Here is a 14,633-nt window from a genome sequence, read left to right on the forward strand (position 1 = left end):
TTTTTTTTTTTTTTTTAAGCACTGAATAATATTCCACTGTCTGGTTGTGCCACCATTTAGTTATTCATTCACCTACTGAAGAAGGTGAACTTAGAAAACTTGAACTTTACTTTCAAGTTTTGGACATTATGAATAAAACTGCTAGAAAAATCTATGTTCACATTTTGGTGTAGACATAGATTTTTCAATTTATTTGGGTGAATACGATGGAGCACAATTGCGGATCATATGGTAATAGTATATTTAGTTTTGTAAGAAACTGTCAAACGGTCTTCCAAAGTGGCTGTACCATTTTGCATTCCCTACCAGCCGTGAATGAGAGTTTTTGTTGCTCCACATCTTTTAAACATTTGGTATTATCTATGCTTTGGATATTGGTCATTCTAACAGGTATGTAGTAATATCTTTTTATTGTTTTAATTTGCATTTCTCAAATGACATTTAACTTGAAGCGTCTTCTCATATAAATATTTGCCATCTGTATGTCTTTTTTGATGAGGTATCAGTTCAGGCCTTTGGCCCATTTTTGGATTGGGGTTGTTTTCTTATTATTGAGTTTTAAGTGTTCTTTGTATGTTTTGTATTACATGTTTTTAATCAAATATGTCCATTGCAAATAATTTATTTCAATCTGTGGCTTATCCTTTTATTGTCTTGAGACTCTTTCATATGTAGTCAAATGATTTTGAGCAAAGTTTTAGATATTTTCATCTTTAGTTTCTTCAAACCTATCCTGGAACCATTACCTTCTCTCACAGAACTGTTGCAATCGTTAAATTAGCAAATGCAGACAAAAGGGCTTTAAGTTGTAAAGGGTGATGCAAATAGAAATGTACTATTACTGTTATGACCAGTAAGCAATAAGTATCATTTATATGTTGACTGTTGGTTTTGTCCCACAAGTGATGCCGTTATCAAAGGTATCCTGGTATGGAAGTGGGGGCTTATTGGATAATAATAAGAAAAGTAAGAAGCCATAACCCCAAAATCTTTGGAAATAATTGCGTATCTCATTTATATCCTGTGTAACTGGAGATAGAAATCATTCATTTTAAAGCCTGAATTGTTCTAGTAAAAGACATTTTTTGCCCTGTTTGGCGTTAGAAAAGTGTAAGAGTAGAAAATAGTGTATTTGTTTTTGGTGACTATATAGTCATCTGGATTGGTTACTGAATGAAAGATCTCTTCATTTACTCAGCTCAGTGAAACGAATAACTGTGAAGATAAGGATTATAAATCATAAAGACACATGCACACATATGTTTATTGCGGCACTATTCACAATAGCAAAGAGTTGGAACCAACCCAAATGTCCATCAGTGATAGACTGGATTAAGAAAATGTGGCACATATATACCATGGAATACTATGCAACCATAAAAGGTTGAGTTCATGTCCTTTGCAGGGACGTGCATGAAGCTGGAAACAATCATTCTCAGCAAACTATCACAAAGACAGAAAACCAAACACCGTATGTTCTCACTCATAGGTGGGAATTGAACAATAGAACACTTGGACACAGGGTGGGGAACAGCACACACCGGGGCCTATCGGCAGGGTGAGGGGCTGGTGGAGGGATAGCATTAGGAGAAATACCTAAAGGAAATGACGAGTTGATGGGTGCAGCAAACCAACATAACGCATGTATACCTATGTATCAAACCTGCATGTTGTGCACATGTACCCTAGAACTTAAAGTATAATAAAAAATATATATTTATGATGGTTTTGTGTATGTTTAGTTTACATTTATTGAAAATTATGAAGCTGACTATAGAATGTCTTTTTTCTCTTTGTCTCAACACACACACACACACACACACACAGAGTCACATACATATACATACACAGTTTTATAAATGTGTGAATATTTACATACAGGGTTCCCAGAAATCAGAAAAAATGGGATTTAGGCAGGTGAAGTTATACACTACCATAAATTGTTCTTTGATTTTGATTATGAATAAATAAGACTGATGATGATGATGATGCTTCTGCTGCTGCTGCTACAACTGTTTCTGCTACTAGCTAGTATTTATTAAGAATTTAATATGAGCCGGGCACTTTTCTAAGAACATTACATAGATGCACAAACACAGTTAATTCTCACAACTTTAGGAGGTTTATCAATGAGGAAATGAAGGAAGAGAAGGGGAAAGTAATTAGCAAATAGTGGAGAGAGGGTTGGTACCCAAGGAGTCTGATTCTGGAGCCAATGCTATAAATGACCATACAATATAGTTTCCCAGGAGAAATGATGTATGCATAGGTTTTAAGGAAAAGCCATTTAAAACTGCTTCTTTGGGGTGATTGCTGAATTTTAAAATGTTTAGGCATTTGTTTAAATTAAAGGCTTTTAAATCCCCAAACTTTATAAGCAAGGATGAAATGACAGGTCATAAAATCAATAGGTCATAAGGGTGTTTATTTAGTAGCAAATATATGTTGAATCCTTTAGCTCTCACTCCTCATTTTACAGAAATCCTGAATGTTTGTTAAACAGGATAAAATTTCTTAAGGTAACTTAAGAAATATAGAGGATAGGCCGGGCGCGGTGGCTCAAGCCTGTAATCCCAGCACTTTGGGAGGCCGAGGCGGGCGGATCACAAGGTCAGGAGATCAAGACCATCCTGGCTAACACGGTGAAACCCCGTCTCTACTAAAAAATACAAAAAACTAGCCGGGCGAGGTGGCGGGCGCCTGTAGTCCCAGATACTCGGGAGGCCGAGGCAGGAGAATGGCGTGAACCCGGGAGGCGGAGCTTGCAGTGAGCTGAGATCTGGCCAGTGCATTCCAGCTTGGGTGACAGAGCGAGACTCCGTCTCAAAAAAAACAACAACAACAACAACAACAACAAAAAAAAAAAACAAAGAAATGTAGAGGATAGAATTAACCACTGTGGATTTTCTGTGTGTAAATTATATGTGTGCATGCAAGTGCGTGGAAGAAAACAATTCAGGAAAGAAGGAAAGTGGGAAAATGGAAGAAATTTACCCAGAAATCTGAGCATAGACCAAGTGGCACTGGCAAGAATACACCCTTTACATGCACTATAGGTAAAAGGTGGACTAAGAACAACTTAAGAACAAAAATGATTAACTGCAATATTAATCTAGGCAAATAAACATGTTAAACCAAACATAGAGCTTCATTGTTAACATTTAATTATCCAAAGAAGATCCCTTTTTTTTATTTTTTATTTTTTTGGTCAGACTGAGTCTTGCTCTGTTGCCAGGCTGGAGTGCAGTGCTGCGATATCAGCTCACTGCAACCTCCTCCTCAAGTGATTGGCTCACTTGAACTCCTCCGGGTTCAAGCGGTTCTCCTGCCTCAGCCTCCTGAGTAGCTGGGACTACAGGTGCATGCCACCATGCCCAGCTAATTTTTTTTTTTTTTTTTTTTTGTATTTTTAGTAGAGATGGGATTTCACCTTGTTGGCCAGGATGGTCTCTATCTCTTGACCTCATGATCCGCCTGCCTTGGACTCCGAAAGTGCTGGGATTACAGGCGTGAGCCACCTTGCCTGGCCCAAAGATCCCTTTTTAAACATGCATTTTGGAGTCTGTATAGTGACCTTTTCTTTTTCTCTAGGCACTGAAAATGAAGATGCTGGAAGGGACTATCAAAGTGATAATCAAGCAAGTTGGATTCATCGTATGATAATGGCCTTGGTGAGTGATTCAGCTTTATTCAATACCAGAGAAGGCCGTGCTGGGAAGGTACACAACTTCATGCTGGGCTTGAATCTCAATACATCTTATCCACTGTCTCCTTTGAGTGACTTTGCCACACAGGACTCCTTTGATGATGATGAACTGGATGCAGCTGTAGCAGGTAAGTGCACAAAATATAATCAGTAGGAGCTAAGGCAGGAGATCTTTATTCCTTCTCTGGAGAGAAGCATTTTAATTATTGTCAACATTTACTCATGTATTCTCAGTTATTACAACCTGCATTTAATGTGTGAAGGGCTTCAAATGACTTGGGTTATTTTTTGTTGTTTGTTTGTTTGTTTGTTTGTATTTTTGAGACAGGGTCTCACCCAGTTGCCCAGGCTGTAGTACAGTGGCACAACCATGGCTCACTGCATCCTTAAATTCCGGCCTGAAGCAATCCTCCTGCCTCAGCTTCCTGAGTAGCTGGGACTACAGGTGCACACCACCATGCCCAGCTAACTTTTGTAGTTTTTGTAGAGACAGGTTTTTGCCTTGTTGCCCAAGCTGGTCTCAAACTCCTGGGCTCAAGTGATCCTCCTACTTTGGCCTCCCAAAGTGCTGGGACTACAGGTGTGAGTCACTGTACCTGGCCTGGATTTTTTTTTTAAGAAAAATTTATATTGGATAGGAAATGGCCTAGGCATGTCAGTATAGAAAATTTTCATTAAAATATTGAGGAGGATGGCTGGGGAGCAGTGGCTCACTCCTGTAATCCTAGCACTTTGGGAGGCCGAAACAGGCAGATTACCCGAGCTCAGGAGTTCGAGACCAGCCTGGGCAACATGGTGAAACCCCGTCTCTACTAAAAAAATACAAAAACAAAATAAAATAAAAGGCAGCTGTGCATGGTGGTGCACCCCTGTAATCCCAGCTACTCAGGAGGCTGAAACACGAGAATTGCTTGAACCTGGGAGGCAGACATTGCAATGAGCCAAGATTGTGCCACTGCACTCCAACCTAGGCAACAAAGTAAAGCTCTGTCTCAAAAAATAGAAAATTAAAAAAAATGTATTGAGGGAGACTTTAGATCTTCTCTGTACTGGTCACAGTTCAGTTGCGGAAATTTGGAAACTATTTCTTATTTTCTGAAAGGGATTTAAGGAAGGGAATTGGGTGCTTATAAAATTGTTCCAAACCTTCTGGGAGCAAGCTTTAGGCTGAGCTTTCGGGAATGATTCAAAAACCACTTCAGAATCATCCCCACAAATGTCTTGGCAACTGTGCTTGGCAGGAGAAATAGCGGAAATGTAGCTTCTCTCTAATTTTCTTTTTCAGATTTTATGTGAGTGTTCATCTTTGGTAGAGGCCAGGTCTCAGTAGAACTGGAGCTGCAAGGGAATCTGGCAAACACAGGGTTGCCTTAGCCTGACTCCCTAGTGCAACACAGGGTTTGAGTAAGCCAGCCTGTAGTGTTCACTAGGCTATTGGAACTGTCTCTCCAGTTCTCAGAAAGGTTAGGTAACTTTCTTAAAGCTGCCCAGCAAGAACCTTGTCACTTTCAGGTTTGTCACTTAGCCAGATCCTCAAGAATAATTCCCTTTGGTCTTCAGTTCCATGCCTGTTATAGATTTAAAGTTAAATTTGCTTTGGTGACCAATCAATACACAATAATCTTTTGGTGATAATTCTGTCATCTTAAATTTTTATATTTCACCACACCATCATCTTTTCCTTAATGTCCAAATGTCATTCCTCAATCATTTATGGCCAAGGACATTTTGATTAGATGCAGTAAAAACTTAAATGGGATATTTCCAAAAACATTTTCTACTGCCTTTTGTTTAAGCATCATACCTAGAACATACTTGTGATTTTTAGGATATAGCTTTGGATTTTGTTGTTGTTTTGGTATTGTTTCTATTTGTTGCTTGACCCCTTAAAAGGAATTGCAGAAGCAAAAATGACCTCTGTTGTTTAAACAAGATTAATGCAAACTCATTATATTTTGTGTTACGTTTATGGCATCAAACTCTAGGATATGAGGTATGTCTGATTATATGCCAGTAATCCCAACAGGATTCACTATGTTATATATTAACTATTATATTAACTATAATGAAATTCTAATTGTTATAAAGTCAATATCTATTTTAAATTCATCCCAAATAAAATACACTTAACCATACATTCACTGACATTATTTTCTTGTTTAGTCACATAACTATGTTTATTGTCATCGCAATACCAATTAAATGTGTCTCTTCTAGAAACGTGCTTTATGGATGAATGATGATGAGCTTAAAAATACTACAAATTCATAGAGCATGTTGATATATAGAGAATCTTCAGTTATTTTACTCTATAGAAAGGGAAGATCAAAGAAGATAATTCTGTCATTTTTGCCTAAAATTTCTCAACAGAGCTGAGATTGGGACACAGGTTTTTTAACATTGCTTCCAAGCCTTTCCCTTGAACACACGCCATTCCCCTTAGCCCTTGGTTTTCTTAGTCATCCGCTTGCTTATGTAAAAATGGAAGTTTTCTTTGTGTATACTTTATTCTATTTGTTTTACGTTACTATTTGGATTGCACCAGCTCCTTATGTAGTTTTCACAGCATGTGGTCTACACTCCACATTTTAACAACTTCCTGGTAGTTTTGCAATATTTTATGTAGATTTGGTGGTGTTGGGGTTACCAGATAAAATACAGAATACCAGTTAGATTTTAATGTTAAATATGTATATGAATAATTTATATATAATTCTTGCAGCATTTAGGACGTACACTAAATAATTATTTGTTGATGATCTGAAATTCAAATTAAACCAGGCATCCTGTATTTTGTTAGCTAAATTTGGCAACTTTAGGACGTATGCCTCTTCCTTTTAAATTATTTTGCATTTTCATCTCCCTTCTGTCTTTTGTTCACTCTTTCACTCACTTAGGCTTACTGAGTACTTGCAATGTGCTTGGTTCTGCACTCCAGCCTGGGCGACAGAGCCAGACTCCATCTCAAAAACAAAAAACAAACAAGCAAACAAGAATATGAGTTTATTGTCGGTGTTTGCATTTGGAGAATAATAGTTGTACACCACCATGTCTACTCCTTTGTTCATTTCATGCCTTTTGAAAGAGGAGTTATAGACAGTTTTCATGAAACAACATAAGGAAATATAATCTATCAATCATCCCCAAATATGGCATTATATAAACCAGTTTTTTTGAGATACCTGAAAATGTTTGAAGCTAAAATTATTTTAAATTAATGATGTTTGGAAAGAACTTTAAATTTTTTTTCATAGTGTGTATTTCATTTAAATTACATTTTATTCATTTTTATGTATTCAATTGAAAAAATGTATATGGGGCATTAATTTCAGTAAAAAAAATGTGTCAGTTCAGTCAGTTCACAGATTCATTCAACTTTATGATTTACAGGCAGATATTGCTAAAATAATTTCATTTTAGACTGATTTACTGATTGAGTAGTGCTTTTTCAGAAAAAGTCTTAACAAAGATAGATCTGGTTTTACCTCCTCTGTTGTTTCCAATTTTTAGAAATAATCGTATGTTTGGAATGAAAAGTTAAAACATTATCACAATTGTGATCATTTTGGTTCATAAGGGTCTTCTCTTAAAATTCCTGTTTTAAAGAATGCCAACTGAATTTTTATCCACAATTTATTTAAGACATTAAATTAACACATTCTTTTTACTTTTGCAACCCCATGCAAAAAAAAAAACAAAAAAAAAAAAAAAAAGATTTCTATCTAATCTAGATTATTACATAAAATGTTACATTTGTTTACCCTATGATGATTTTGTTTATATAAATTAAAATTTGGATGTTTTGGAATTAAAGCAATTTCTCAACCTAAAATCAGTAAAAGTGCACTATTTTTCTGCCTACTACTTCACCTTGCCGACTGTATTTTGAAAACAGAAGAAATCATAGTATGATAAAATTTCCCTCATGTGTTTACTGCAAAATAGTTGTGTACCTGTAGAAACAAATTTTGGAGAACTTGTTATTAGTTATATGACTCCTTTCCTGTTTACTTTTGTGTTTATCCTACTTACTGTGACATACACCATCTGGAAATAAGAAATAAAGACATGAGTTAATTTAGGCTAGCGTTCAAAACACAGACATCCAAATATTTGTACACTGAATCTGTGTGATGTATTTATAAAATGGCCACTACAAATATCCAAAGCTGACCTGCTTTAAGGAAATGTTACATAATTCTAAAACAGAGTTATGTTTCCACAACCATCGGATAACCCCATTAATTCACAAGTTTAGAAACCTTGTATGTTTTAAATTATGGGAGGATATTCTTCCGTAGTGGCATTTATCCAATGCTCTATGACATTTTAGTAGATGTTATACAATAAATTGGGTTCCAGTTCAAATAAATTTGGGAAAATTTACAACTCGATCTCCCTCTTCAGATACAATGAGATACCCTAATGAGTTTAAGTCCTACTTAAAGCTGCTTGAGGATAGTACTTTAAAAGGAGACTGGCTTGCATTTGAATCTCAGTTGGATCCTTTACTAGCAGGCCATCTTAGGCAGTCACTTAGCATAAGCCTCAATTTACTTACAAAATAAAAATAACAATGGTACCCATGTTATAGAGTTATTTGGAGGATTGGTAGGCATTTTCATATAAAGTGCTGTCAGTGGGAGCCATAGGAAGGAGAATAGGGAATGCGCAATGTAATTGGCTAGTACTTTAAGTTGTTGAATTTTGTCTTTCTCAACACATGACCTTATTTAATCATGGCACTCTTATTTTGTATATGAGACATCAGTTTATATCTTGCATAACTATGCTTTTCGCAACACAGTTAGGAAATACTACTTTCTGGTTTGGCTTGTTTTTTTTTTTTTTTGTTTTTTGTTTTTTGTGACATGGATGAACTTAGTGGATATTATACTAAGTGAAATGAGACAGACACTACATGATCTCACTGTTATGTGTAATCTAAAAGAGTTGAACTCAGAAGTAGAAAATAGGATGAGGATTACCAGAAGCTGGGGGGGGGGATTTGGGGAGGAGGCAGTAGATGGAGAAAGAGGCAACCTTGCTCAAAGGGTACAAAGTGTCAGTGAGAGAGGAGGAATAAGTTCTGGGTGTCTATTGCACAGCATGGTGCCTGCAGTTAGTAATAATGTATATTTCAAAATAGTTAAAAGACAGGATTTAGATGTTCTTACCACAAAGAAGAGATAAATATTTGACGTTATTAATATGTTGCTAGTTAGCTTGATTTGACCTACAATGTATGCATGTAACGAAACATCACATTGTACCCCGTAAATATACACAATTATTATTTGTCTACAAAATAAAATTGTTGTAAAATAAAATAATTTATCTTGAAAGTGGGAACATGATTTTTCTCTCAAATGCCCTCACTCTTGGATTTAAGAAAGGATAAAAGGATACTATCAGTTTTTGGTAGAATACTCTTAGTTAGTCATGCCACTTTCTGAATTAATAGTGGGACACCGTGCTTAGGGCTTAGACCTTTTGAACCTGGCTTGGAATCTTCTGAATCTGTTTGAAATCTGTTTGAAAATAGACAATTTATTTTACCTCTGTGAGCCTCAGTTTCCTTATCTTTAAAATGGCTGCCTGCTTTGTAAGATTGTTTCCTTATCTTTAAAATGGCTGTCTCTTTTGTAAGAGTCATGTAAGAATAATAAATCTTATGTATGAAATTTCTGATACATAATCGACTCAAAATAAATGGAGTCACCATTAAGAGAAATATCAGTAACCAACTAATGAATTATAACTTTTAGTAAAATATTTAAAATAAATTTAAGCCAAAGGCTCACTAATTTTACCATTAGGATGTTCACATATATAATTGTTAAACTAAAATCTTCAGAGGAATAAATATTAAAATTGGGCTCGACAGTCTCTTTATATATTTCTTATGTCTTTATATTCCAGGTTCTGTGATAGTCTAGTATCTTGGCTGGTGGCAAAGTGCATTCTCACTACTGTTTATAAATACTTATTAAGAAAACAGAATTGATCTACAGATAATTATTTAAAGAACTATTTCTCTTCTCTCTCCTTATTGCCCTATAAGTTAGCCTTGGACACAGCCAGCCTTTATTACTTAGCCATATTACCTTATCCTTGTCTTTAAAATAGCTTTATTTTAGCATATTTGGTTTTATTCAAGACAGTTATTCACATCTTTCCTCTTTGCTTGCCTATTCTGGGCAGTATGAATTGCCTCAGACATAAAATTTATTCTTCTTTATTTATAAGCATCACTAGTAAGTGTTTGTAACATTTATCTGTTATTCAGTATTTTAGAAATGGGAATTTTTAATAGATGTGAGGAAACAGATGACTTTGTTAACTGTAGAATGTTAGAAAGATATTAATGTTTCTTTAAAATATTAGTAACTATACCAAAGTCTTATTTTTTCACTTTACATTGAATAAAATTGTGACTGCCTCATTGGTGTTTTACTTCAACCTTTATTTATCATGAGGATTATGGATTTAATTGGCCAGGAAGAATTTAAAGATTTACTTTCCTTTTTCATTTTATGCTCTTAAAATGTAATAAGTAAAACTGACTATAGGAGAATTATAGTATTATTCTTATTAGAAACATATGGAGGGAAACTAACATACACTAGGTTCCTACTGTGTGCTGAGCATGTATGTATGTACATAGGTATTAAGTCAGAGATCCTTATTCATATCTGGTGTGACCATCTTCACTTTATTCTACTATCATAGGCCTCCCTCTTGGGCTTTGCCAGCCTGCTTCCTAATAGCAGGAGGAAACAAGAGTGTGGACAAGGGAACAGAGCACAACAGCTGCATGGCATTTTATCTAGTTCGATTCAAACCAGTTCAATTCTGGTCATGTTTTATTTTCCTGGCAAGTGAATTAGGAGCACCACACATAAATGTGAAGTGTAGTGTGTTATCAGTATTATTTTTTCACAATAATGATCTGTAGGTCCTCTTTTTCTTCAGAATCCTTGCCATCTCATCTGTTCTCCTCCCATACTGTCCTCAGACTGCAGGCTCCTTGCTGTCCTCAAACATACCCAGCCTGATTCTGCCTTGAGACCCTTGCTTTAGCTCCTCCCTCTCCCTGGTAACTTCTGGATCCCACCCTCCCAATCTTTAGATGGTCTGTTCCATATCATTATTCTTATTTCAGTGTAAGGTTTTCTTCTCAGAGGCGTCTCCATTAACCACCTACCTGAAGTTACTCCTTATTATAGTGTCCTTGCTCATTTTCTTCATTGCATTTATCACTTTATGAACTGCCCTCTTAATACATTTATTTACTTATTGGCTGTGTACTCACAATATAAGCTCTATCAGAGCAGAGCATGTATCTATCTTGTTCAGCATCTGGAATCATATCTGAATGGTAGTAGACAACAAATATTTGCTGGGTGTGTTGGCTGGATGATTTCCTTGGACTCCCACCTTGTGGTGGAATGCACACTCACCCCCAAGAGAGGCAGCCTGGGAACGATGCAGAGTCTGCCATCTCCCAGCTATGCCACCTTCGAGGTGACTCTTCATTGGCTTCACCCTCCATTTACAGATGTCCTCTGCCTCACCTGTCTGTTATAAGAATTAAACAAGACTATGCATGAGGAAATGTTGAGAGACCTGTAAAGACCTACGTAATGTAAGATAATACTATTAAAGTGATCATAGCTTAGAGTTAATACCAGGACGTGAACTAAGTGCTTTCCATGCATTGTCCCCATAAATCTTTGCAGCAACCTTATTTGATAACCCTGATGTTACAAATGAAGAAACTAAGACTTAAGGGTAATAATTACAATTGCTAAAGTTGTATTTAGCATGCCCAGCTCTATTTGTCTCCAAAGCCTGAGGGCCTAATCATATGAAATTCTTTCAAATTTGAAACCAACATTTTTAGATGATAAATACTGATGAATGATCATTTAATTCATTCTTGTTTTCTTTTATGTTTTAAGATCCTGATGAATTTGAGCGAATATATGAACCTCTGGATGTCAAAAGTAAAAAGATTCATGTAGTGGACAGTGGGCTCACATTTAACCTGCCGTATCCCTTGATACTGAGACCTCAGAGAGGGGTTGATCTCATCATCTCCTTTGACTTTTCTGCAAGGCCAAGTGACTCTAGTCCTCCGTTCAAGGTAAGAATTCCATTCTCTACCACATTCTCTTGCTTGCCTTATAGATTTCTTAGTCTCTTTGACTCCAGTTTCTTATTCCTTTAATGTATTTTCTACATCTTTATGAGTAATAGTTCTAAAATGCAAGCATGATTCAATCAGTCTCCTGCTTAAAGAAACTTTTAAATGATTCTCATGAGCTCAATAAAGGTCAGAGTCCTGAGCAGGACAAGAATAATACAGTGGGTCTGAACTTTAGAAAGGAAATGAGGCTGAGATTTGGGAGTTAGCAAGTAAATGATCATTAAAACAATGCATGGAGAGGGTATAACCTGAGAAGAGAAGTGGACATAAATAGTACTTTAAAGAATGCTATCAAGGGGAAAGGAGAGCAAAGGAAGTGTGTAGTATTATGAAAATTGAAGATATGTAACAACAAGGAGGTTTTTTGGTGAACTGGACAAGGCCAGTTTCAATAGGGCTGTGAAGGCAGAAATCAGACCGGAGTGGTTTGAGGGATGAGTGGGAGTTAAAAAAAAAAAAAAAAAAAAAGACAATTCTGTAGATTGTTCAGGGAAGGAGATGGACTGTATCTGTAAGAGGATGTGGGGAAGAGGAAAACTGTGTGTGTGAGTGGTCGGGGGTGGGTTGTTAATAGAAGAGACAAGCATGTTTACATACTGATGGCTAGGAGTCGTTAATGAAGGTATTACTGAAGAGAGGAGAGATGAGATATAGGATGAAGTCACATCTCTGGGAAGGATGTAAGGGTGGGAAGTGGGAAAGGAATCAAGGACACAAGTGGGGAACAGTTTTGAAGTGTCCACGCTAGGGGAAAATGGCAGCAGATAAAGATTTATCATGAAGTCTGGAAAAAGGAAGCTAAGGAAGTACTCATGTGATGACTTCGAAGTTTTGTAGGTATTAGGAGTCAAGGTTAACTTGTCAGGATAAAAATATGGAGGTAGTGGAGTCAGGCATGTGGGGTGAATAAAAGTCCGCCTCTATGAAGAAATGAGAAAAGCTTCTGAATGTGGCAATATGGAAAGATTGCTGGGCCGCACTTTGGCCTCACCCTCAAATAAATACGCTTTGTTCCCCCTACCTGGAATACTCCAAACATTCTTTAGACACAGCTCAAGTGTTATCTTTCTTGACATCTACCCATATGGCTAAAGTGCATAGGACTCAGTTAATTCTTCAAATACAGCAATTATCATAGTATATTGTATGTTTTTGCTTACATCTATATTGCTTTCACTCTCTGTGAACTCTTTGTGACTAGAACTCTGTTCTCTGTCTGTGTTTATTTTGTTTTAATCATTTGGTCCTAACTGTCATTGAGGTGCTGGCCAAAACATGAGTATATAGGATTTTTTTGTAGGTGAATAAATAAAATGATGTATGAAAGATGGAGTTATTATTTTGATTTTATAGATTAAGAAGTGGCAATTCATAGCGATTAAATGAAACAGTTCATGACCTCCCAACCAGGTGGAATCAGTAATAGCCCAGGTCCTCTGACAGCATATCTGTTTTTTTCTCTATCATATGATGATTAAACTGCTCTCAAGAGCAATAATGATTATAATAATAACTCTTAAATATATAGAAAACCTTATGTGTTCAAAGTGCTTTCATACTTCCTTTTTGAGGTAGTAAAGGTATTCAGACAAAGAAGCAAGTATCAATGAGATAAAATCTTATCAACAAATCAAATAATTTGTGGAATAAGCACAGTCCACAACCTGGCTGGGGAAGTGCTAGTTGAGAAATGTAGCTCCAAAGCTACAGAATGAGAATTTCTTACCCTTTACCAGCTGCCTCCTTTGTGCACACTGTTCGTGAACTATTTTCTGTGTGGTGTGCTGTGTGCAGCAGTTAGTGGGAAAATATGGTTCCTGATCTCCCATAACGTTTTGTTTTTTTGGGGAGCAAAGACTTTTATTCACAAGAGCCACTTGGAGGGGAATTGAGAAACTTACTATTAAGTAGTCATTCATACAACTTTACATAAGTATGTGTATTATAGGGGATAAATATAAGAATAGATTGGTGCATACTGGAGTTAATGAACAGGGTAATAAATGAAATAGGGTGAAAACAGCACAGAGATGGCAATGAGCACATCTAAGGGGCTGGAGTGATCTGATTAGAAGCGACAGATATTCAGCTCCCTTAGAAAGGCTTAAGGAGAGAGTTTAAGATAGGACAAGAGAAAATGGAGAATCAGTGGAGGATTTCAGCAGACAAATGACTTCATGAAATTGGAATTTTAGGATGATTAATCTGAAAATGGAAAGTAGGATGAGTTGGAGAATGGAAGGCAAGGAATTAACATTAAGAGAAATGTATTGTAATCCAAGCACAGGATAATGAAGTATTACTGCACCAGAGTGGGTGACTATGAATTTGATGACCTACAAGAAACAATGGGGAGGTGGGTTTCAATGCATGACTCTAAGATGATAGCTTAGAAGCTGGTTCTAGTGGTGGAAGACACTGTATTATTCATTTCACCAATGGGGGTATAAAATGTCAAAGCCATCATTTTATGTGTGAATCAGAGCTCCACCACCTTAATGAGTTGAAGGAGGTTTTGGAATATCACTTTGTATCTTTAAAAAGAATCATTATACTTTGCAGTAGTCTTTAAATGTTGACTCATTATTTGTGATTAAGAATATATACTTGTAAAATGTATGAACATTTGGTTTATAAATGCAGTACTTCCAGACAACAGCTGTTAATATTTTGGTATTTTCTTCTAGTCTCTTTTTGTGGGGGGGGGGGGGGGGG

General features: G+C 36.4%; 1 protein-coding gene across 1 annotated transcript in view; it reads left to right on the forward strand.

Moving 5' to 3' along the window:
* The window catches only part of PLA2G4A (phospholipase A2 group IVA), a 157,846-nt gene that overhangs the window by 122,483 nt on the left and 20,730 nt on the right, over nucleotides 1–14,633 (forward strand). The window contains 2 exon segments of the mRNA XM_017863705.1: nucleotides 3,592–3,834; nucleotides 11,671–11,855. Of these exon segments, the coding sequence (XP_017719194.1) occupies nucleotides 3,592–3,834; nucleotides 11,671–11,855 (428 nt within the window).

Source organism: Rhinopithecus bieti, unplaced genomic scaffold (genome assembly GCF_001698545.2).
Source record: "Rhinopithecus bieti isolate Rb0 unplaced genomic scaffold, ASM169854v2 scaffold_69822, whole genome shotgun sequence".
NCBI lineage: Eukaryota > Metazoa > Chordata > Mammalia > Primates > Cercopithecidae > Rhinopithecus > Rhinopithecus bieti.